This window comes from Lactuca sativa, chromosome 4 (assembly GCF_002870075.4).
Source record: "Lactuca sativa cultivar Salinas chromosome 4, Lsat_Salinas_v11, whole genome shotgun sequence".
NCBI classification, from domain to species: Eukaryota; Viridiplantae; Streptophyta; class Magnoliopsida; order Asterales; family Asteraceae; genus Lactuca; species Lactuca sativa.
The window spans coordinates 65,076,302-65,103,127 of record NC_056626.2 but is presented as its reverse complement, the minus strand read 5'-3'; the positions used below and the strand labels follow the sequence as shown (position 1 = coordinate 65,103,127).

The 26,826-nt window shown below is 34.9% G+C and overlaps 3 protein-coding genes across 3 annotated transcripts; all 3 read right to left on the bottom strand.

The window, feature by feature from the left end:
• Positions 1 to 4,036: 4,036 nt before the first annotated feature.
• Positions 4,037 to 4,739, bottom strand: LOC128133831 (kiwellin-1-like). Its single transcript, XM_052771355.1, has one exon. It carries the CDS (start codon positions 4,711 to 4,713, stop codon positions 4,162 to 4,164), a length of 552 nt encoding a protein of 183 aa, XP_052627315.1. The 5' UTR covers positions 4,714 to 4,739; the 3' UTR covers positions 4,037 to 4,161.
• A 5,507-nt stretch (positions 4,740 to 10,246) lies between these two features.
• On the bottom strand, positions 10,247 to 10,949 carry LOC128133830 (kiwellin-1-like). Its single transcript, XM_052771354.1, has one exon. It carries the CDS (start codon positions 10,921 to 10,923, stop codon positions 10,372 to 10,374), a length of 552 nt encoding a protein of 183 aa, XP_052627314.1. The 5' UTR covers positions 10,924 to 10,949; the 3' UTR covers positions 10,247 to 10,371.
• A 9,639-nt stretch (positions 10,950 to 20,588) lies between these two features.
• On the bottom strand, positions 20,589 to 21,405 carry LOC128133829 (kiwellin-1-like). The gene has a single exon (XM_052771353.1). The coding sequence runs from the start codon at positions 21,263 to 21,265 to the stop codon at positions 20,714 to 20,716; it is 552 nt and encodes a 183-aa protein (XP_052627313.1). The 5' UTR covers positions 21,266 to 21,405; the 3' UTR covers positions 20,589 to 20,713.
• Between the last annotated feature and the right edge of the window lie 5,421 nt (positions 21,406 to 26,826).

The following is a 26,826-nucleotide window of genomic DNA, read 5'->3' as shown; positions in this document are numbered from 1 at the left end:
CTTTTAGTACATTGTAATTTGTCTAGATAGTCTCAAAACCTTACCACCCCCAACCCCCACCCCGTGCGCACGAGCAAATTCAACCCAAACATGAGACAGAGAAGTTTCACATAGACATCGGAATTCTCACGCAAAGCAAACTAAGATGAACGCATCGTTTGTCAAAATGACCACTCCAAGTTCCATTTTTCTTCTACGCCATTTTTGATGGCCATTACAGTTCCATAACAACATCATACTTGAAAAATCACGCCATGAAATTATTCTTTCAAGAGTATGAGCTCCCACAATCATCGTACAAAAGGTTATCATTTTTAATGGATGTAAAACATTCCCATTACAAAGCCTTTCTACTAGCTGACCAAACCCTCACTAACTAAAGTAGCGTCATCAATTACTATGGGACAACCGCATTAACTGTTTTCGTACATAAATTTTAAATCGTTAATGCCGGTTTTCGAGATTTAAAACCCTTAGAATACAACTTTCACAAGCTTTTGATTAAAGGGAAATGGCGTTTAGCACCTCTTTCCGGAAAATGGTGTTGAGCGACGATGATGAGTTTATGATTATCAGATGTGGTATCAAATCAAGAAGCTGTTGGTGTTGTGAATTCATATGGGTGTATTTTAATCTTTATGGTTTCATGATGGAAGGCATGTTATGGAGAGCATTTGATACATTCCAGTTGAATGTTAGATAATTTTGTTTAATTGAGCCTCAACACTGTGAAACCATTAGAAATAATGGGATCTCCCTTGGTTGGTTATTTTTACAAACACAATTGATATCTTTGAAATGAGTTTACACATGTTAGTTTGGTTGTTTCAGTTGCATACCTACTATCTTGTTTAGCCTACTAGACATGATATATAGAGTCAGTCTTGCGTGATTTGCATGTATCTCGTAGACGAATGCATACATATTCACTCTTTTATACATTGTAGGCTGTATACACCATCTCAAAACCATACTCCCCCCACGGAGAATGATTCAACCCAAACAAGAGATCAAGAAGTCTCACAAAGACATGGGAACCCTCATGAAAAGCGAACTAAGATGAACGCATCATATGTCAAAATGACCACTCAAAGTTCCATTTTCCTTCTATGTCCTTTTTGACGGCCATTGCGGCTCCGTAACAACATCATACTTGAAAAATCATGCCATGAAATTATTCTTTCAAGATTATAATCATTATGCATAATTTAACCATTTTTAAAGGATGTAAAACCTTCCCATTGCAAAGCCTTTCTAATGGCCGACCAAACCCTCACTAACTAAAGCAACATTATCAATTACTATAGGACAATCATATTAACTGTTTTCATCCTTGTACATCAACTGTAAATCGTTAATGTCAGTTTTGAGATTTTAAACCCTTTGAATATAACTTTCTCAAGTTTTTTTTTTTGGAAAGGGAACTTCCCTAACGAGGGTTTCCGGGCCAGCTTACGCGCACCGACTAAGCCCCCGCTGCAAACATGAGATAGGAGAAAGGCCCCTTTAGCACCTCTTTCCAAGAGATAGGAGTATCACTCATTCTTTGCTCAATAAGGAAGTTTAAACACATATTGCTTTAATTAGAAAAGCATCGATCATTAGTGATGCTCTCCCGAGAATCTCCTATGAGAGCAACAAAGAAATCATGAAATACTATTTTTGTAAAACAAGCAATAATCAATCGTGATATTCCACGACGTGAATCACACTCTTACCGGAAAATCATGACTGAGAGACTTCTTAAGCATGGTCGACTAGCTTTCGTTTTTGTCTCCATAAATCTAGTGCAGTCTTGTGCCGGGATTGAATCGCAATTCCATTGTCACAAGAAGATATGCCATGTTATTTAGATGAAAAGAAGAGAGTGGAACAATTAGGTGTGTATACTGAAGATTGTGGTCTCAACTGTGAGCGCATGCAGTCATACCGGCCCTAGGAGGCTGGCATATGGAGTTACCAATCGGTTAGAAAATCATCCCTTCATATGTCAAAATGACCACTGTAAGTTCCATTTTCCTTCTATGCCATTTTTGACGGTCATTGCGGCTCGGTAACAAGATCATACTTAAAAAATCACGCATTGAAATTATTCTTTCAATATTTTGAGCTCCCACAACCATTATACATAATTTAATCATTTTTAAAGGATGTAAACCCTTCCCATTGCAAAGCCTTTCTGCTAGCTTACCAAACCCTCACTAACTAAAGTAGCATCATCAATTACTATGGGACAACCACATTAATTGTTTTAATTTTCGTACATCCATTGTAAATCGTTAATGCTGGATTTCGAGATTTTAAATCCTTAGAAGACAAGTTTCAAAAGCTTTAGAGTAAATAGAAAGGGCCTTTTAGCACCTCTTTCCAAGAGATAGGAGTATCGTTCACTCTTTGCTCAATAAGAAAGTGGAAACACATATTCCTTTAATTAGAAAAGCATAGATCATTAGTGATGTTCTCTTGAGAATCTCTTGTGAGAACAACAAAGAAAACATGAAATACTGTTTTTGTAAGACAAGCATGAATTAATCGTGATATTCTACAAGGAGAATCATACGCTTATCGGAAAACCATGACTGAGAGTCTTCTTAAGCATGGTCGGCTGGATTTCGTTTTGTCTCCGTCAATCTAGTGCTGTGTTGTGTCGGAATGGAATCGCAATTCCATTGTCAGAAGAAGATATGCCATGTTATTTAGATGAGAAGAAGAGAGTGGAAGAATATGTATATACATCTATCGGCATGTTAATATCTGTATAACATAGCATATGTATATATGGGTTTTAATGGATTGGTGCTGATAAGTTTGGTGTGAACCTCTAGTGATTAGTATAATATAGTTACATCAATACCTTTACAGATTAATATCTTTGAAATGAGTTTTCTCATGCTAGTTTGGTTGTTTCAGTTGCAGACCTACTATCTTGTTTATCTTACTAGACGTGATATATAAAGTAAATCTTGCTTAATTTGAATCTATCTCGTGATATATAAAGTAATGCATACATATTCAGCTTTTAGTACATTGTAATTTGTCTAGATAGTCTGAAAACCTTACCACCCCCAACCCCCACCCCGCGCGCACGACAAAATTCAACCGAAACATGAGACAGAGAAGTTTCACATAGACATCGGAATTCTCACGCAAAGCAAACTAAGATGAACGCATCGTATGTCAAAATGACCACTCCCAGTTCCATTTTTCTTCTATGCCATTTTTGATGGCCATTACGGTTCCGTAACAACATCATACTTGAAAAATCACGCCATGAAATTATTCTTTCAAGATTATGAGCTCCCACAATCATCGTACAAACGGTTATCATTTTTAAAGGATGTAAAACATTCCCATTACAAAGCCTTTCTACTAGGTGACCAAACCCTCACTAACTAAAGTAGCGTCATCAATTACTATGGGACAACCGCATTAACTGTTTTCGTACATAAATTTTAAATCGTTAATGCCGGTTTTCGAGATTTAAAACCCTTAGAATACAACTTTCACAAGCTTTTGATTAAAGAGAAATGGCGTTTAGCACCTCTTTCCGGAAAATGGTGTTGAGCGACGATGATGAGTTTATGATTATCAGATGTGCTGGGATTTGGGATGTGGTATCAAATCAAGAAGCTGTCGGTGTTGCGAATTCATATGGGTGATAATTTTACTGCTATTGTGGTTTTGTTTTGATAATAATCAGGTAGAGTCTGTTAAAGGTTCGGTTTGCCTGTGATTACGGTGCAGGGTATTGTCTGATTGCATAAAGGGAATTAGAATGTGAAAATACATAATTTTTTTTTATTGTGTTTGTGGTGAAGTCTATTTGTAGGGCTGCTTCATATGAGTAGGAAAAAGTAGTCTAAAATTTAGTAGTGGAATTGATTCTAGCATGAAAGATTATACCACTGAATGGGTTTTGTGTGTCTTTGTGTGTCATATCAGTTGTTGTTTGAATCCATATACATCTAAAGGTATGTTAATATGTGTATAACGTAATATATCTGTATATGGGTTTGAATGGATAGTGGTGTTGATAAGTTTGGTGTGAACCTCTAGTCATTAGTATATATAGTTACATCAATAATTTTACAGATTAAAATATCCACAAAACACAGAAACAGAAATAGTATTTGATGTTTTAAAAGGAGAGCTAGATTAACATCACTCTGTCCAGGTAATATCCAAATCTCCCCAGTTATCCTCGGATACCCCTAAGGCCTTCCACACTGCTTTGGAAGCATCAACAATATTATTAGGGCAAGGGGGTTGATAGTCATGATCATCATCGCACCCCATAGTAGAGTCACACTCATCCACAACCATTGCCTTTACACTCCTCCCATTTCCATTGATGGTAATATACTTGTGGCACCTATCCCCTCCCTTGTACCATCCAGTTGACAGCGCCACAACTGGTGTGTCATCAGAGTGGTATTGGTTGTCACACTCCGACGGACCACCACCATCACCTCCCTTTTGGAAACTGTTTATTGTCAGTGTTGCTTTAGTATCGCCTGTCACTGGAGGCGAGCATGTATACGTGGTGTAAAACTTACCTTGGACACAACAATCCGAGTTGTTCTCACGGTTGCATTCTCCTGGAGGCGGTTTTCTTCCCCGGATACCACCACTTGGTTTGCATGTCTGAGCATTGATCTCCAATGAAGTTGTTGCCAGGAGAACCAAGAACAGAAAAAAACCCAAATTCTTCATTGCCTTTTAGATGTTGCTAGTTACTGTTTACAATGCTGTTGGATGAGTAGCAAGGCAAATGGGTTGTGCTAATATAGCCTTTTGCTTAACAAAGAGCCAAGATAATAGTCAACTCTGTTGTATTTTTTTTTTTCAACTGAATGTTGTTCTACGCCAATAAAACATCCTTTGGATATTCACTTTCCCATTTAAGAAAACCAAGTTATTTTTAGTGCACGGACATACTACAATATTGTCCATTATGCTAGCTGCATGTTGTGTGTAATTTTGTCTCATTGTTGATTTATAAAGTATATCTAAAATTACAGCGACTATTATTTTATTTGGGGAAAATATTTTCCATTGATTCTGTAAAAATAATAGTTTCAAAATTTTACCAATCTAGCCGCATATTTGTCTTTTATATTAAACATGCAGGTAAAATCATGTTAGTATATATGATACTCCATATTGCTTAATTAGTACGTAACATTACTCATCATTCCACATAATTAACCATGACCTTATCATATTACGTTTTAACCTGGCCTTTGGTTCTTGCATCAAAGAAAATGTACTATATATCAAGCTGTACATATACATTTGGTACAAATATAGAAATACTGACATTAAGAGTCCTTTGGCTAGTATTCCACAGTTAATGTTCCACGCACGTAGGCTTTGATGCGGGTTGACACTTGCCGTTGAGATGGTGCGGTTTACTATTCAGTTTTCAATATTTGAAAATTTGATTCCAACTTGTTAGTTATCTTGTAATTATATTTTCTATCTCTATCATCTACGTTTGTTCTAGCAAATTTATAGATCTGAGTGTCTTTAAATATCACGGGCCGACACTAACTTAATACATAAAAACAATGTATATAATTATCCTAATACTATTTCACCTTACGGTACACCATTTTTTGAACTAAAAATGTATCCCATAGTAAGTTCCCTTTTTTAGATTTATATGGATTGTCAAAAATATCCTATGAGTTATTAGCTTTCAATATATCTATTTACAATTTTTGGTTATATAAGCTTAATAAAATATTTTATAACAAAAATATAACCAACCACATTATTAATTCAAATTATGTTAATCTTTTAAAATGACAATTGCTAAATAAAATAATTATATTCGAAAAATAAAGATAAGTTGGTGATGAGTGAGACACAAATAAATTATATTAATTTGTTTTAGAACGACATTGGATATATGGAAGAATTGTGTCGGGGTGAAGAACAAAATTGTCGCCAACGAATTGTTGTGGGTGCCATAGTGGGAGTAGGGTTGGTAGTGAATCTCATAATATAATAAAAGATAATAAGAATTAGAAAAATACAAAATAATCTGTTAAGGACAATATACTATTTTAATGTCGGGTAGGAACGTACAGTGGTATAATAGAATATCAAAAAGATAGTCCAGGTGCAAAGGATAAAAAACATAATAGATATGAATAGATTACAAAAATAGAAATTTTGACCAAACCAATTAATATAATCTACTAAAATTTGAATACATGTTTATTTGGCATGGTTATTTAATACACACATGAGACCATTAACTATATACGCATGGTACACTCGAATGCGTTAACTTATATAGACATACTTTCGCTGATCTACACTCCTACAATAAATTCTAACTTATTTAAATTTTGTTTAATATGATATAGACCCCTAAATTGAATCATAAAATTCTGACATGAAAGCCATGTTTTTTTTTTCAAATTTCAAAATTAATATTCCAACTATCTTGTCTGAAATTTAGGAATACTTTTCAGGAGTTTATGTTCCGGTGTGATTCTCGATTTATTCAAATTTCGTTAAACTGATTATGTTTAAATTTCATTATCAATTCCCAACTATCCATGTGTGAATTTTGTTAATACCCTACAATACGTCAAGTTCCGTTTTTATTTTTGATTAATTCATAAGAATAAACTATATTTGACTGAATATGGTCGTGGCTCTTCTCTCTTTGTATGAGTATTTTAGTAGTAGTTTTTACTGGATTTAAGTTGTAGGCTGCTGTTTGAGGGTGAAGAACACTTCTGTGTTATTTTCTATAAAACAAAATGAACTTAAGGGTAATTCATTAAAAATAGGCAAACAAGTTTTCTATTTTAAATTGGATTGAATGTTTATATAATTAGACGATAGAACAATTAAGTTAGGTTATAGAGATCATATGTATAATTGTTAAAAGATGTATTTTAATCTTTATGGTTTCATGATGGAAGGCTTGTTGTGGAGAGCATTTGATACATTCCAGTTGAATGTTAGATAATTTTGTTTAATTGAGCCTCAACACTGTGAAACCTTAGAAATAATGGGATCTCCCTTGGTTAGTTATCTTTACAAACACAATTGATATCTTTGAAATGAGTTTACACATGTTAGTTTGGTTGTTTCAGTTGCATACCTACTATCTTGTTTAGCCTACTAGACATGATATATAAAGTCAGTCTTGCGTGATTTGCATGTATCTCGTAGACGAATGCATACATATTCACTCTTTTATACATTGTAGGCTGTATACACCGTCTTAAAACCATACTCCCCCCACGGAGAATGATTCAACCCAAACAAGAGATCAAGAAGTCTCACAAAGACATGAGAACCCTCATGAAAAGCGAACGAAGATGAACGCATCATATGTCAAAATGACCACTCAAAGTTCCATTTTCCTTCTATGTCCTTTTTGACGGCCATTGCGGCTCCGTAACAGCATCATACTTGAAAAATCATGCCATGAAATTATTCTTTTAAGATTATAATCATTATGCATAATTTAACCATTTTTAAAGGATGTAAAACCTTCCCATTGCAAAGCCTTTCTACTAGCCGTCCAAACCCTCACTAACTAAAGCAACATTATCAATTACTATAGGACAATCATATTAACTGTTTTCATCCTTGTACATCAACTGTAAATCGTTAATGTCAGTTTTGAGATTTTAAACCCTTTGAATATAACTTTCTCAAGCTTTAGAGTAAAGAGAAAGGCCCCTTTAGCACCTCTTTCCAAGAGATAGGAGTATCACTCATTCTTTGCTCAATAAGGAAGTTTAAACACATATTGCGTTAACTAGAAAAAGCATCGATCATTAGTGATGCTCTCCCGAGAATCTCCTATGAGAACAACAAAGAAATCATGAAATACTATTTTTGTAAAACAAGCAATAATCAATCGTGATATTCCACGACGTGAATCACATGCTTACCGGAAAATCATGACTGAGAGACTTCTTAAGCATGGTCGACTAGCTTTCGTTTTTGTCTCCATAAATCTAGTGCAGTCTTGTGTCGGGATTGAATCGCAATTCCATTGTCGCAAGAAGATATGCCATGTTATTTAGATGAAAAGAAGAGAATGGAACAATTAGGTGTGTATACTGAAGATTGTGGTCTCAACTGTGAGCGCAGGCAGTCATACCGGCCCTAGGAGGCTGGCATATGGAGTTACCAATCGGTTAGAAAATCATCCCTTCATATGTCTAAATGACCACTGTAAGTTCCATTTTCCTTCTATGCCATTTTTGACGGTTATTGCGGCTCGGTAACAAGATCATACTTAAAAAATCACGCATTGAAATTATTCTTTCAATATTTTGAGCTCCCACAACCATTATACATAATTTAATCATTTTTAAAGGATGTAAACCCTTCCCATTGCAAAGCCTTTCTGCTAGCTTACCAAACCCTCACTAACTAAAGTAGCATCATCAATTACTATGGGACAACCACATTAATTGTTTTAATTTTCGTACATCCATTGTAAATCGTTAATGCTGGATTTCGAGATTTTAAATCCTTAGAAGACAAGTTTCAAAAGCTTTAGAGTAAATAGAAAGGGCCTTTTAGCACCTCTTTCCAAGAGATAGGAGTATCGTTCACTCTTTGCTCAATAAGAAAGTGGAAACACATATTCCTTTAATTAGAAAAGCATAGATCATTAGTGATGTTCTCTTGAGAATCTCTTGTGAGAACAACAAAGAAAACATGAAATACTGTTTTTGTAAGACAAGCATGAATTAATCGTGATATTCTACAAGGAGAATCATACGCTTATCGGAAAACCATGACTGAGAGTCTTCTTAAGCATGGTCGGCTGGATTTCGTTTTGTCTCCGTCAATCTAGTGCTGTGTTGTGTCGGAATGGAATCGCAATTCCATTGTCAGAAGAAGATATGCCATGTTATTTAGATGAGAAGAAGAGAGTGGAAGAATATGTATATACATCTATTGGCATGTTAATATCTGTATAACATAGCATATGTATATATGGGTTTTAATGGATTGGTGCTGATAAGTTTGGTGTGAACCTCTAGTGATTAGTATAATATAGTTACATCAATACCTTTACAGATTAATATCTTTGAAATGAGTTTTCTCATGCTAGTTTGGTTGTTTCAGTTGCAGACCTACTATCTTGTTTATCTTACTAGACGTGATATATAAAGTAAATCTTGCTTAATTTGAATCTATCTCGTGATATATAAAGTAATGCATACATATTCAGCTTTTAGTACATTGTAATTTGTCTAGATAGTCTGAAAACCTTACCACCCCCAACCCCCACCCCGCGCGCACGACAAAATTCAACCGAAACATGAGACAGAGAAGTTTCACATAGACATCGGAATTCTCACGCAAAGCAAACTAAGATGAACGCATCGTATGTCAAAATGACCACTCCCAGTTCCATTTTTCTTCCATGCCATTTTTGATGGCCATTACGGTTCCGTAACAACATCATACTTGAAAAATCACGCCATGAAATTATTCTTTCAAGATTATGAGCTCCCACAATCATCGTACAAACGGTTATCATTTTTAAAGGATGTAAAACATTCCCATTACAAAGCCTTTCTACTAGGTGACCAAACCCTCACTAACTAAAGTAGCGTCATCAATTACTATGGGACAACCGCATTAACTGTTTTCGTACATAAATTTTAAATCGTTAATGCCGGTTTTCGAGATTTAAAACCCTTAGAATACAACTTTCACAAGCTTTTGATTAAAGAGAAATGGCGTTTAGCACCTCTTTCCGGAAAATGGTGTTGAGCGACGATGATGAGTTTATGATTATCAGATGTGCTGGGATTTGGGATGTGGTATCAAATCAAGAAGCTGTCGGTGTTGCGAATTCATATGGGTGATAATTTTACTGCTATTGTGGTTTTGTTTTGATAATAATCAGGTAGAGTCTGTTAAAGGTTCGGTTTGCCTGTGATTACGGTGCAGGGTATTGTCTGATTGCATAAAGGGAATTAGAATGTGAAAATACATAATTTTTTTTTATTGTGTTTGTGGTGAAGTCTATTTGTAGGGCTGCTTCATATGAGTAGGAAAAAGTAGTCTAAAATTTAGTAGTGGAATTGATTCTAGCATGAAAGATTATACCACTGAATGGGTTTTGTGTGTCTTTGTGTGTCATATCAGTTGTTGTTTGAATCCATATACATCTAAAGGTATGTTAATATGTGTATAACGTAATATATCTGTATATGGGTTTGAATGGATAGTGGTGTTGATAAGTTTGGTGTGAACCTCTAGTCATTAGTATATATAGTTACATCAATAATTTTACAGATTAAAATATCCACAAAACACAGAAACAGAAATAGTATTTGATGTTTTAAAAGGAGAGCTAGATTAACATCACTCTGTCCAGGTAATATCCAAATCTCCCCAGTTATCCTCGGATACCCCTAAGGCCTTCCACACTGCTTTGGAAGCATCAACAATATTATTAGGGCAAGGGGGTTGATAGTCATGATCATCATCGCACCCCATAGTAGAGTCACACTCATCCACAACCATTGCCTTTACACTCCTCCCATTTCCATTGATGGTAATATACTTGTGGCACCTATCCCCTCCCTTGTACCATCCAGTTGACAGCGCCACAACTGGTGTGTCATCAGAGTGGTATTGGTTGTCACACTCCGACGGACCACCACCATCACCTCCCTTTTGGAAACTGTTTATTGTCAGTGTTGCTTTAGTATCGCCTGTCACTGGAGGCGAGCATGTATACGTGGTGTAAAACTTACCTTGGACACAACAATCCGAGTTGTTCTCACGGTTGCATTCTCCTGGAGGCGGTTTTCTTCCCCGGATACCACCACTTGGTTTGCATGTCTGAGCATTGATCTCCAATGAAGTTGTTGCCAGGAGAACCAAGAACAGAAAAAAACCCAAATTCTTCATTGCCTTTTAGATGTTGCTAGTTACTGTTTACAATGCTGTTGGATGAGTAGCAAGGCAAATGGGTTGTGCTAATATAGCCTTTTGCTTAACAAAGAGCCAAGATAATAGTCAACTCTGTTGTATTTTTTTTTTTCAACTGAATGTTGTTCTACGCCAATAAAACATCCTTTGGATATTCACTTTCCCATTTAAGAAAACCAAGTTATTTTTAGTGCACGGACATACTACAATATTGTCCATTATGCTAGCTGCATGTTGTGTGTAATTTTGTCTCATTGTTGATTTATAAAGTATATCTAAAATTACAGCGACTATTATTTTATTTGGGGAAAATATTTTCCATTGATTCTGTAAAAATAATAGTTTCAAAATTTTACCAATCTAGCCGCATATTTGTCTTTTATATTAAACATGCAGGTAAAATCATGTTAGTATATATGATACTCCACATTGCTTAATTAGTACGTAACATTACTCATCATTCCACATAATTAACCATGACCTTATCATATTACGTTTTAACCTGGCCTTTGGTTCTTGCATCAAAGAAAATGTACTATATATCAAGCTGTACATATACATTTGGTACAAATATAGAAATACTGACATTAAGAGTCCTTTGGCTAGTATTCCACAGTTAATGTTCCACGCACGTAGGCTTTGATGCGGGTTGACACTTGCCGTTGAGATGGTGCGGTTTACTATTCAGTTTTCAATATTTGAAAATTTGATTCCAACTTGTTAGTTATCTTGTAATTATATTTTCTATCTCTATCATCTACGTTTGTTCTAGCAAATTTATAGATCTGAGTGTCTTTAAATATCACGGGCCGACACTAACTTAATACATAAAAACAATGTATATAATTATCCTAATACTATTTCACCTTACGGTACACCATTTTTTGAACTAAAAATGTATCCCATAGTAAGTTCCCTTTTTTAGATTTATATGGATTGTCAAAAATATCCTATGAGTTATTAGCTTTCAATATATCTATTTACAATTTTTGGTTATATAAGCTTAATAAAATATTTTATAACAAAAATATAACCAACCACATTATTAATACAAATTATGTTAATCTTTTAAAATGACAATTGCTAAATAAAATAATTATATTCGAAAAATAAAGATAAGTTGGTGATGAGTGAGACACAAATAAATTATATTAATTTGTTTTAGAACGACATTGGATATATGGAAGAATTGTGTCGGGGTGAAGAACAAAATTGTCGCCAACGAATTGTTGTGGGTGCCATAGTGGGAGTAGGGTTGGTAGTGAATCTCATAATATAATAAAAGATAATAAGAATTAGAAAAATACAAAATAATCTGTTAAGGACAATATACTATTTTAATGTCGGGTAGGAACGTACAGTGGTATAATAGAATATCAAAAAGATAGTCCAGGTGCAAAGGATAAAAAACATAATAGATATGAATAGATTACAAAAATAGAAATTTTGACCAAACCAATTAATATAATCTACTAAAATTTGAATACATGTTTATTTGGCATGGTTATTTAATACACACATGAGACCATTAACTATATACGCATGGTACACTCGAATGCGTTAACTTATATAGACATACTTTCGCTGATCTACACTCCTACAATAAATTCTAACTTATTTAAATTTTGTTTAATATGATATAGACCCCTAAATTGAATCATAAAATTCTGACATGAAAGCCATGTTTTTTTTTTCAAATTTCAAAATTAATATTCCAACTATCTTGTCTGAAATTTAGGAATACTTTTCAGGAGTTTATGTTCCGGTGTGATTCTCGATTTATTCAAATTTCGTTAAACTAATTATGTTTAAATTTCATTATCAATTCCCAACTATCCATGTGTGAATTTTGTTAATACCCTACAATACGTCAAGTTCCGTTTTTATTTTTGATTAATTCATAAGAATAAACTATATTTGACTGAATATGGTCGTGGCTCTTCTCTCTTTGTATGAGTATTTTAGTAGTAGTTTTTACTGGATTTAAGTTGTAGGCTGCTGTTTGAGGGTGAAGAACACTTCTGTGTTATTTTCTATAAAACAAAATGAACTTAAGGGTAATTCATTAAAAATAGGCAAACAAGTTTTCTATTTTAAATTGGATTGAATGTTTATATAATTAGACGATAGAACAATTAAGTTAGGTTATAGAGATCATATGTATAATTGTTAAAAGATGTATTTTAATCTTTATGGTTTCATGATGGAAGGCTTGTTGTGGAGAGCATTTGATACATTCCAGTTGAATGTTAGATAATTTTGTTTAATTGAGCCTCAACACTGTGAAACCTTAGAAATAATGGGATCTCCCTTGGTTAGTTATTTTTACAAACACAATTGATATCTTTGAAATGAGTTTACACATGTTAGTTTGGTTGTTTCAGTTGCATACCTACTATCTTGTTTAGCCTACTAGACATGATATATAAAGTCAGTCTTGCGTGATTTGCATGTATCTCGTAGACGAATGCATACATATTCACTCTTTTATACATTGTAGGCTGTATACACCGTCTTAAAACCATACTCCCCCCACGGAGAATGATTCAACCCAAACAAGAGATCAAGAAGTCTCACAAAGACATGAGAACCCTCATGAAAAGCGAACGAAGATGAACGCATCATATGTCAAAATGACCACTCAAAGTTCCATTTTCCTTCTATGTCCTTTTTGACGGCCATTGCGGCTCCGTAACAGCATCATACTTGAAAAATCATGCCATGAAATTATTCTTTTAAGATTATAATCATTATGCATAATTTAACCATTTTTAAAGGATGTAAAACCTTCCCATTGCAAAGCCTTTCTACTAGCCGTCCAAACCCTCACTAACTAAAGCAACATTATCAATTACTATAGGACAATCATATTAACTGTTTTCATCCTTGTACATCAACTGTAAATCGTTAATGTCAGTTTTGAGATTTTAAACCCTTTGAATATAACTTTCTCAAGCTTTAGAGTAAAGAGAAAGGCCCCTTTAGCACCTCTTTCCAAGAGATAGGAGTATCACTCATTCTTTGCTCAATAAGGAAGTTTAAACACATATTGCGTTAACTAGAAAAAGCATCGATCATTAGTGATGCTCTCCCGAGAATCTCCTGTGAGAACAACAAAGAAATCATGAAATACTATTTTTGTAAAACAAGCAATAATCAATCGTGATATTCCACGACGTGAATCACACGCTTACCGGAAAATCATGACTGAGAGACTTCTTAAGCATGGTCGACTAGCTTTCGTTTTTGTCTCCATAAATCTAGTGCAGTCTTGTGTCGGGATTGAATCGCAATTCCATTGTCGCAAGAAGATATGCCATGTTATTTAGATGAAAAGAAGAGAATGGAACAATTAGGTGTGTATACTGAAGATTGTGGTCTCAACTGTGAGCGCAGGCAGTCATACCGGCCCTAGGAGGCTGGCATATGGAGTTACCAATCGGTTAGAAAATCATCCCTTCATATGTCTAAATGACCACTGTAAGTTCCATTTTCCTTCTATGCCATTTTTGACGGTTATTGCGGCTCGGTAACAAGATCATACTTAAAAAATCACGCATTGAAATTATTCTTTCAATATTTTGAGCTCCCACAACCATTATACATAATTTAATCATTTTTAAAGGATGTAAACCCTTCCCATTGCAAAGCCTTTCTGCTAGCTTACCAAACCCTCACTAACTAAAGTAGCATCATCAATTACTATGGGACAACCACATTAATTGTTTTAATTTTCGTACATCCATTGTAAATCGTTAATGCTGGATTTCGAGATTTTAAACCCTTAGAAGACAACTTTCAAAAGCTTTAGAGTAAATAGAAAGGGCCTTTTAGCACCTCTTTCCAAGAGATAGGAGTATCGTTCACTCTTTGCTCAATAAGAAAGTGGAAACACATATTCCTTTAATTAGAAAAGCATAGATCATTAGTGATGTTCTCTTGAGAATCTCTTGTGAGAACAACAAAGAAAACATGAAATACTGTTTTTGTAAAACAAGCATGAATTAATCGTGATATTCTACGAGGAGAATCATACGCTTACCGGAAAACCATGACTGAGAGTCTTCTTAAGCATGGTCGGCTGGATTTCGTTTTGTCTCCATCAATCTAGTGTTGTCTTGTGTCGGAATGGAATCGCAATTCCATTGTCAGAAGAAGATATGCCATGTTATTTAGATGAGAAGAAGAGAGTGGAAGAATTAGGTGTGTATACTGAAGATGGGCATCTCAACTATGAGCTAGCAGTCATGCGGGCCGTAGGAGGCTGGCATATGAAGTTACCAATCAGTTAGAAAATCATCCTTTCTTAGAAAGAAAGAAGCGAGACAAATGGTGTTCTACGAAGATGATGAGTTTATGATTATCGGATGAGTTTATGATAATTATCGGATGTGCTGGGATTTGGCATGTGGCATCAAATCAAGAAGTTGTCGGTGTTGCGATTACCTATGGGTGATAATTTTACTGCTAATAATCACGCCGAGTCTTTTGCGGGTTCGTGTCGCCCGTGATTATGGTGCGGGGTGTTGTTTGATTGCATAAAGGGAATTAGAATGTGAAATTACATATGTATATATATATATATATATATATATATATATATATATATATTATTGTGTTCGTGGTAAAGCCTATTTGTAAGGCTGCTTCATATGAGTTGGAAAAAGTAGCGTATAATTTTGTAGTGGAATCGATTCTACCATGAAAGATTATAGCACTGAAATGTTTTTTTTTGTCTCTCTGTGTGTCCTATCCATTGTTGTTTGAATACATATACATCTATTGGTATGTTAATATCTGTATAACACAGCATATGTATATATGGGTTTTAATGGATTGGTGCTGATAAGTTTGGTGTGAACCTCTAGTTATTAGTATATATAGTTACATCAATACCTTTACAGATTAATATCTTTGAAATGAGTTTTCTTATGCTAGTTTGGTTGTTTCAGTTGCATACCTACCATCTTGTTTATCTTACTAACCGTGATATATAAAGTAAATCTTGCTTAATTTGAATCTATCTCGTGATATATAAAGTAATGCTTTTAGTACATTGTAATTTGTCTAGATAGTCTCAAAACCTTACCACCCCCAACCCCCACCCCGTGCGCACGAGCAAATTCAACCCAAACATGAGACAGAGAAGTTTCACATAGACATCGGAATTCTCACGCAAAGCAAACTAAGATGAACGCATCGTTTGTCAAAATGACCACTCCAAGTTCCATTTTTCTTCTACGCCATTTTTGATGGCCATTACAGTTCCATAACAACATCATACTTGAAAAATCACGCCATGAAATTATTCTTTCAAGAGTATGAGCTCCCACAATCATCGTACAAAAGGTTATCATTTTTAATGGATGTAAAACATTCCCATTACAAAGCCTTTCTACTAGCTGACCAAACCCTCACTAACTAAAGTAGCGTCATCAATTACTATGGGACAACCGCATTAACTGTTTTCGTACATAAATTTTAAATCGTTAATGCCGGTTTTCGAGATTTAAAACCCTTAGAATACAACTTTCACAAGCTTTTGATTAAAGGGAAATGGCGTTTAGCACCTCTTTCCGGAAAATGGTGTTGAGCGACGATGATGAGTTTATGATTATCAGATGTGGTATCAAATCAAGAAGCTGTTGGTGTTGTGAATTCATATGGGTGTATTTTAATCTTTATGGTTTCATGATGGAAGGCATGTTATGGAGAGCATTTGATACATTCCAGTTGAATGTTAGATAATTTTGTTTAATTGAGCCTCAACACTGTGAAACCATTAGAAATAATGGGATCTCCCTTGGTTGGTTATTTTTACAAACACAATTGATATCTTTGAAATGAGTTTACACATGTTAGTTTGGTTGTTTCAGTTGCATACCTACTATCTTGTTTAGCCTACTAGACATGATATATAGAGTCAGTCTTGCGTGATTTGCATGTATCTCGTAGACGAATGCATACATATTCACTCTTTTATACATTGTAGGCTGTATACACCATCTCAAAACCATACTCCCCCCACGGAGAATGATTCAACCCAAACAAGAGATCAAGAAGTCTCACAAAGACATGGGAACCCTCATGAAAAGCGAACTAAGATGAACGCATCATATGTCAAAATGACCACTCAAAGTTCCATTTTCCTTCTATGTCCTTTTTGACGGCCATTGCGGCTCCGTAACAGCATCATACTTGAAAAATCATGCCATGAAATTATTCTTTCAAGATTATAATCATTATGCATAATTTAACCATTTTTAAAGGATGTAAAACCTTCCCATTGCAAAGCCTTTCTAATGGCCGACCAAACCCTCACTAACTAAAGCAACATTATCAATTACAATAGGACAATCATATTAACTGTTTTCATCCTTGTACATCAACTGTAAATCGTTAATGTCAGTTTTGAGATTTTAAACCCTTTGAATATAACTTTCTCAAGTTTTTTTTTTTGGAAAGGGAACTTCCCTAACGAGGGTTTCCGGGCCAGCTTACGCGCACCGACTAATCCCCCGCTGCAAACATGAGATAGGAGAAAGGCCCCTTTAGCACCTCTTTCCAAGAGATAGGAGTATCACTCATTCTTTGCTCAATAAGGAAGTTTAAACACATATTGCTTTAATTAGAAAAGCATCGATCATTAGTGATGCTCTCCCGAGAATCTCCTATGAGAGCAACAAAGAAATCATGAAATACTATTTTTGTAAAACAAGCAATAATCAATCGTGATATTCCACGACGTGAATCACACTCTTACCGGAAAATCATGACTGAGAGACTTCTTAAGCATGGTCGACTAGCTTTCGTTTTTGTCTCCATAAATCTAGTGCAGTCTTGTGCCGGGATTGAATCGCAATTCCATTGTCACAAGAAGATATGCCATGTTATTTAGATGAAAAGAAGAGAGTGGAACAATTAGGTGTGTATACTGAAGATTGTGGTCTCAACTGTGAGCGCATGCAGTCATACCGGCCCTAGGAGGCTGGCATATGGAGTTACCAATCGGTTAGAAAATCATCCCTTCATATGTCAAAATGACCACTGTAAGTTCCATTTTCCTTCTATGCCATTTTTGACGGTCATTGCGGCTCGGTAACAAGATCATACTTAAAAAATCACGCATTGAAATTATTCTTTCAATATTTTGAGCTCCCACAACCATTATACATAATTTAATCATTTTTAAAGGATGTAAACCCTTCCCATTGCAAAGCCTTTCTGCTAGCTTACCAAACCCTCACTAACTAAAGTAGCATCATCAATTACTATGGGACAACCACATTAATTGTTTTAATTTTCGTACATCCATTGTAAATCGTTAATGCTGGATTTCGAGATTTTAAATCCTTAGAAGACAAGTTTCAAAAGCTTTAGAGTAAATAGAAAGGGCCTTTTAGCACCTCTTTCCAAGAGATAGGAGTATCGTTCACTCTTTGCTCAATAAGAAAGTGGAAACACATATTCCTTTAATTAGAAAAGCATAGATCATTAGTGATGTTCTCTTGAGAATCTCTTGTGAGAACAACAAAGAAAACATGAAATATTGTTTTTGTAAGACAAGCATGAATTAATCGTGATATTCTACAAGGAGAATCATACGCTTATCGGAAAACCATGACTGAGAGTCTTCTTAAGCATGGTCGGCTGGATTTCGTTTTGTCTCCGTCAATCTAGTGCTGTGTTGTGTCGGAATGGAATCGCAATTCCATTGTCAGAAGAAGATATGCCATGTTATTTAGATGAGAAGAAGAGAGTGGAAGAATTAGGTGTGTATACTGAAGATGGGCATCTCAACTATGAGCTAGCGGTCATGCAGGCCGTAGGAGGCTGGCATATGAAGTTACCAATCAGTTAGAAAATCATCCCTTCTTAGAAAAAAAGAAGCGAGACAAACGGTGTTCTACGAAGATGATGAGTTTATGATTATCGGATGAGTTTATGATAATTATCGGATGTGCTGGGATTTGGCATGTGGCATCAAATCAAGAAGTTGTCGGTGTTGCGATTACCTATGGGTGATAATTTTACTGCTAATAATCACGCCGAGTCTTTTACGGGTTATGTTGCCCGTGATTATGGTGTGGGGTGTTGTCTGATTGCATAAAGGGTGTTGTCTGATTGCATAAAGGGAATTAGAATGTGAAATTACATATATATATTTTTTTATTATTATTGTGTTCGTGGTAAAGTCTATTTGTAAGGCTGCTTCATATGAGTTGGAAAAAGTAGCGTATAATTTTGTAGTGGAATCGATTCTACCATGAAAGATTATAGCACCTAAATGTTTTTTTTTGTCTCTCTGTGTGTCCTATCCATTGTTGTTTGAATACATATACATCTATTGGCATGTTAATATCTGTATAACATAGCATATGTATATATGGGTTTTAATGGATTGGTGCTGATAAGTTTGGTGTGAACCTCTAGTCATTAGTATATATAGTTACATCAATACCTTTACAGATTAATATCTTTGAAATGAGTTTTCTCATGCTAGTTTGGTTGTTTCAGTTGCAGACCTACTATCTTGTTTATCTTACTAGACGTGATATATAAAGTAAATCTTGCTTAATTTGAATCTATCTCGTGATATATAAAGTAATGCATACATATTCAGCTTTTAGTACATTGTAATTTGTCTAGATAGTCTGAAAACCTTACCACCCCCAACCCCCACCCCGCGGGCACGACAAAATTCAACCGAAACATGAGACAGAGAAGTTTCACATAGACATCGGAATTCTCACGCAAAGCAAACTAAGATGAACGCATCGTATGTCAAAATGACCACTCCCAGTTCCATTTTTCTTCCATGCCATTTTTGATGGCCATTACGGTTCCGTAACAACATCATACTTGAAAAATCACGCCATGAAATTATTCTTTCAAGATTATGAGCTCCCACAATCATCGTACAAAAGGTTATCATTTTTAAAGGATGTAAAACATTCCCATTACAAAGCCTTTCTATTAGCTGACCAAACCCTCACTAACTAAAGTAGCGTCATCAATTACTATGGGACAACCGCATTAACTGTTTTCGTACATAAATTTTAAATCGTTAATGCCGGTTTTCGAGATTTAAAACCCTTAGAATACAACTTTCACAAGCTTTTGATTAAAGAGAAATGGCGTTTAGCACCTCTTTCCGGAAAATGGTGTTGAGCGACGATGATGAGTTTATGATTATCAGATGTGCTGGGATTTGGGATGTGGTATGAAATCAAGAAGCTGTCGGTGTTGCGAATTCATATGGGTGATAATTTTACTGCTATTGTGGTTTTGTTTTGATAATAATCAGGTAGAGTCTGTTAAAGGTTCGGTTTGCCTGTGATTACGGTGCAGGGTATTGTCTGATTGCATAAAGGGAATTAGAATGTGAAAATACATAATTTTTTTTTTATTGTGTTTGTGGTGAAGTCTATTTGTAGGGCTGCTTCATATGAGTAGGAAAAAGTAGTCTAAAATTTAGTAGTGGAATTGATTCTATCATGAAAGATTATACCACTGAATGGGTTTTGTGTGTCTTTGTGTGTCATATCAGTTGTTGTTTGAATCCATATACATCTAAAGGTATGTTAATATGTGTATAACGTAATATATCTGTATATGGGTTTGAATGGATAGTGGTGTTGATAAGTTTGGTGTGAACCTCTAGTCATTAGTATATATAGTTACATCAATAATTTTACAGATTAAAATATCCACAAAACACAGAAACAGAAATAGTATTTGATGTTTTAAAAGGAGAGCTAGATTAACATCACTCTGTCCAGGTAATATCCAAATCTCCCCAGTTATCCTCGGATACCCCTAAGGCCTTCCACACTGCTTTGGAAGCATCAACAATATTATTAGGGCAAGGGGGTTGATAGTCATGATCATCATCGCACCCCATAGTAGAGTCACACTCATCCACAACCATTGCCTTTACACTCCTCCCATTTCCATTGATGGTAATATACTTGTGGCACCTATCCCCTCCCTTGTACCATCCAGTTGACAGCGCCACAACTGGTGTGTCATCAGAGTGGTATTGGTTGTCACACTCCGACGGACCACCACCATCACCTCCCTTTTGGAAACTGTTTATTGTCAGTGTTGCTTTAGTATCGCCTGTCACTGGAGGCGAGCATGTATACGTGGTGTAAAACTTACCTTGGACACAACAATCCGAGTTGTTCTCACGGTTGCATTCTCCTGGAGGCGGTTTTCTTCCCCGGATACCACCACTTGGTTTGCATGTCTGAGCATTGATCTCCAATGAAGTTGTTGCCAGGAGAACCAAGAACAGAAAAAAACCCAAATTCTTCATTGCCTTTTAGATGTTGCTAGTTACTGTTTACAATGCTGTTGGATGAGTAGCAAGGCAAATGGGTTGTGCTAATATAGCCTTTTGCTTAACAAAGAGCCAAGATAATAGTCAACTCTGTTGTATTTTTTTTTTCAACTGAATGTTGTTCTACGCCAATAAAACATCCTTTGGATATTCACTTTCCCATTTAAGAAAACCAAGTTATTTTTAGTGCACGGACATACTACAATATTGTCCATTATGCTAGCTGCATGTTGTGTGTAATTTTGTCTCATTGTTGATTTATAAAGTATATCTAAAATTACAGCGACTATTATTTTATTTGCGGAAAATATTTTCCATTGATTCTGTAAAAATAATAGTTTCAAAATTTTACCAATCTAGCCGCATATTTGTCTTTTATATTAAACATGCAGGTAAAATCATGTTAGTATATATGATACTCCATATTGCTTAATTAGTACGTAACATTACTCATCATTCCACATAATTAACCATGACCTTATCATATTACGTTTTAACCTGGCCTTTGGTTCTTGCATCAAAGAAAATGTACTATATATCAAGCTGTACATATACATTTGGTACAAATATAGAAATACTGACATTAAGAGTCCTTTGGCTAGTATTCCACAGTTAATGTTCCACGCACGTAGGCTTTGATGCGGGTTGACACTTGCCGTTGAGATGGTGCGGTTTACTATTCAGTTTTCAATATTTGAAAATTTGATTCCAACTTGTTAGTTATCTTGTAATTATATTTTCTATCTCTATCATCTACGTTTGTTCTAGCAAATTTATAGATCTGAGTGTCTTTAAATATCACGGGCCGACACTAACTTAATACATAAAAACAGTGTATATAATTATCCTAATACTATTTCACCTTACGGTACACCATTTTTTGAACTAAAAATGTATCCCATAGTAAGTTCCCTTTTTTAGATTTATATGGATTGTCAAAAATATCCTATGAGTTATTAGCTTTCAATATATCTATTTACAATTTTTTGTTATATAAGCTTAATAAAATATTTTATAACAAAAATATAACCAACCACATTATTAATTCAAATTATGTTAATCTTTTAAAATGACAATTGCTAAATAAAATAATTATATTCGAAAAATAAAGATAAGTTGGCGATGAGTGAGACACAAATAAATTATATTAATTTGTTTTAGAACGACATTGGATATATGGAAGAATTGTGTCGGGGTGAAGAACAAAATTGTCGCCAACGAATTGTTGTGGGTGCCATGGTGGGAGTAGTGTTGGTAGTGAATCTCATAATAAAATAAAAGATAATAAGAATTAGAAAAATACAAAATAATCTGTTAAGGACAATATACTATTTTAATGTCGGGTGGGAACGTATAGTGGTATAATAGAATATCAAAAAGATAGTCCAGGTGCAAAGGATAAAAAACATAATAGATATGAATAGATTACAAAAATAGAAATTTTGACCAAACCAATTAATATAATCTACTAAAATTTGAATACATGTTTATTTGGCATGGTTATTTAATACACACATGAGACCATTAACTATATACGCATGGTACACTCGAAAGCGTTAACTTATATAGACATACTTTCGCTGATCTACACTCCTACAATAAATTCTAACTTATTTAAATTTTGTTTAATATGATACAGACCCCTAAATTGAATCATAAAATTCTGACATGAAAGCCATGTTTTTTTTTTTCAAATTTCAAAATTAATATTCCAACTATCTTGTCTGAAATTTAGGAATACTTTTCAGGAGTTTATGTTCCGGTGTGATTCTCGATTTATTCAAATTTCGTTAAACTGATTATGTTTAAATTTCATTATCAATTCCCAACTATCCATGTGTGAATTTTGTTAATACCCTACAATACGTCAAGTTCCGTTTTTATTTTTGATTAATTCATAAGAATAAACTATATTTGACTGAATATGGTCGTGGCTCTTCTCTCTTTGTATGAGTATTTTAGTAGTAGTTTTTACTGGATTTAAGTTGTAGGCTGCTGTTTGAAGGTGAAGAACACTTCTGTGTTATTTTCTATAAAAGAAAATGAACTTAAGGGTAATTCATTAAAAATAGGCAAACAAGTTTTCTATTTTAAATTGGATTGAATGTTTATATAATTAGACGATAGAACAATTAAGTTAGGTTATAGAGATCATATGTATAATTGTTAAAAGATGTATTTTAATCTTTATGGTTTCATGATGGAAGGCTTGTTGTGGAGAGCATTTGATACATTCCAGTTGAATGTTAGACAATTTTGTTTAATTGAGCCTCAACACTGTGAAACCTTAGAAATAATGGGATTTCCCTTGGTTAGTTATTTTTACAAACACAATTGATATCTTTGAAATGAGTTTACACATGTTAGTTTGGTTGTTTCAGTTGCATACCTACTATCTTGTTTAGCCTACTAGACATGATATATAAAGTCAGTCTTGCGTGATTTGCATGTATCTCGTAGACGAATGCATACATATTCACTCTTTTATACATTGTAGGCTGTATACACCGTCTTAAAACCATACTCCCCCCACGGAGAATGATTCAACCCAAACAAGAGATCAAGAAGTCTCACAAAGACATGGGAACCCTCATGAAAAGCGAACGAAGATGAACGCATCATATGTCAAAATGACCACTCAAAGTTCCATTTTCCTTCTATGTCCTTTTTGACGGCCATTGCGGCTCCGTAACAGCATCATACTTGAAAAATCATGCCATGAAATTATTCTTTTAAGATTATAATCATTATGCATAATTTAACCATTTTTAAAGGATGTAAAACCTTCCCATTGCAAAGCCTTTCTACTAGCCGACCAAACCCTCACTAACTAAAGCAACATTATCAATTACTATAGGACAATCATATTAACTGTTTTCATCCTTGTACATCAACTGTAAATCGTTAATGTCAGTTTTGAGATTTTAAACCCTTTGAATATAACTTTCTCAAGCTTTAGAGTAAAGAGAAAGGCCCCTTTAGCACCTCTTTCCAAGAGATAGGAGTATCACTCATTCTTTGCTCAATAAGGAAGTTTAAACACATATTGCGTTAACTAGAAAAAGCATCGATCATTAGTGATGCTCTCCCGAGAATCTCCTGTGAGAACAACAAAGAAATCATGAAATACTATTTTTGTAACACAAGCAATAATCAATCGTGATATTCCACGACGTGAATCACACTCTTACCGGAAAATCATGACTGAGAGACTTCTTAAGCATGGTCGACTAGCTTTCGTTTTTGTCTACATAAATCTAGTGCAGTCTTGTGTCGGGATTGAATCGCAATTCCATTGTCACAAGAAGATATGCCATGTTATTAAGATGAAAAGAAGAGAGTGGAACAATTAGGTGTGTATACTGAAGATTGTGGTCTCAACTGTGAGCGCATGCAGTCATACCGGCCCTAGGAGGCTGGCATATGGAGTTACCAATCGGTTAGAAAATCATCCCTTCATATGTCAAAATGACCACTGTAAGTTCCATTTTCCTTCTATGCCATTTTTGACGGTCATTGCGGCTCGGTAACAAGATCATACTTAAAAAATCACGCATTGAAATTATTCTTTCAATATTTTGAGCTCCCACAACCATTATACATAATTTAATCATTTTTAAAGGATGTAAACCCTTCCCATTGCAAAGCCTTTCTGCTAGCCTACCAAACCCTCACTAACTAAAGTAGCATCATCAATTACTATGGGACAACCACATTAATTGTTTTAATTTTCGTACATCCATTGTAAATCGTTAATGCTGGATTTCGAGATTTTAAACCCTTAGAAGACAACTTTCAAAAGCTTTAGAGTAAATAGAAAGGGCCTTTTAGCACCTCTTTCCAAGAGATAGGAGTATCGTTCACTCTTTGCTCAATAAGAAAGTGGAAACACATATTCCTTTAATTAGAAAAGCATAGATCATTAGTGATGTTCTCTTGAGAATCTCTTGTGAGAACAACAAAGAAAACATGAAATACTGTTTTTGTAAGACAAGCATGAATTAATCGTGATATTCTACAAGGAGAATCATACGCTTATCGGAAAACCATGACTGAGAGTCTTCTTAAGCATGGTCGGCTGGATTTCGTTTTGTCTCCGTCAATCTAGTGCTGTGTTGTGTCGGAATGGAATCGCAATTCCATTGTCAGAAGAAGATATGCCATGTTATTTAGATGAGAAGAAGAGAGTGGAAGAATTAGGTGTGTATACTGAAGATGGGCATCTCAACTATGAGCTAGCGGTCATGTAGGCCGTAGGAGGCTGGCATATGAAGTTACCAATCAGTTAGAAAATCATCCCTTCTTAGAAAAAAAGAAGCGAGACAAATGGTGTTCTACGAAGATGATGAGTTTATGATTATCGGATGAGTTTATGATAATTATCGGATGTGCTGGGATTTGGCATGTGGCATCAAATCATGAAGTTGTCGGTGTTGCGATTACCTATGGGTGATAATTTTACTGCTAATAATCACGCCGAGTCTTTTACGGGTTATGTTGCCCGTGATTATGGTGCGGGGTGTTGTCTGATTGCATAAAGGGAATTAGAATGTGAAATTACATATATATATTTTTTTATTATTATTGTGTTCGTGGTAAAGTCTATTTGTAAGGCTGCTTAATATGAGTTGGAAAAAGTAGCATATAATTTTGTAGTGGAATCGATTCTACCATGAAAGATTATAGCACTTAAATGTTTTTTTTGTCTCTCTGTGTGTCCTATCCATTGTTGTTTGAATACATATACATCTATTGGCATGTTAATATCTGTATAACATAGCATATGTATATATGGGTTTTAATGGATTGGTGCTGATAAGTTTGGTGTGAACCTCTAGTCATTAGTATATATAGTTACATCAATACCTTTACAGATTAATATCTTTGAAATGAGTTTTCTCATGCTAGTTTGGTTGTTTCAGTTGCAGACCTACTATCTTGTTTATCTTACTAGACGTGATATATAAAGTAAATCTTGCTTAATTTGAATCTATCTCGTGATATATAAAGTAATGCATACATATTCAGCTTTTAGTACATTGTAATTTGTCTAGATAGTCTGAAAACCTTACCACCCCCAACCCCCACCCCGCGCGCACGACAAAATTCAACCGAAACATGAGACAGAGAAGTTTCACATAGACATCGGAATTCTCACGCAAAGCAAACTAAGATGAACGCATCGTATGTCAAAATGACCACTCCCAGTTCCATTTTTCTTCCATGCCATTTTTGATGGCCATTACGGTTCCGTAACAACATCATACTTGAAAAATCACGCCATGAAATTATTCTTTCAAGATTATGAGCTCCCACAATCATCGTACAAAAGGTTATCATTTTTAAAGGATGTAAAACATTCCCATTACAAAGCCTTTCTATTAGCTGACCAAACCCTCACTAACTAAAGTAGCGTCATCAATTACTATGGGACAACCGCATTAACTGTTTTCGTACATAAATTTTAAATCGTTAATGCCGGTTTTCGAGATTTAAAAGCCTTAGAATACAACTTTCACAAGCTTTTGATTAAAGAG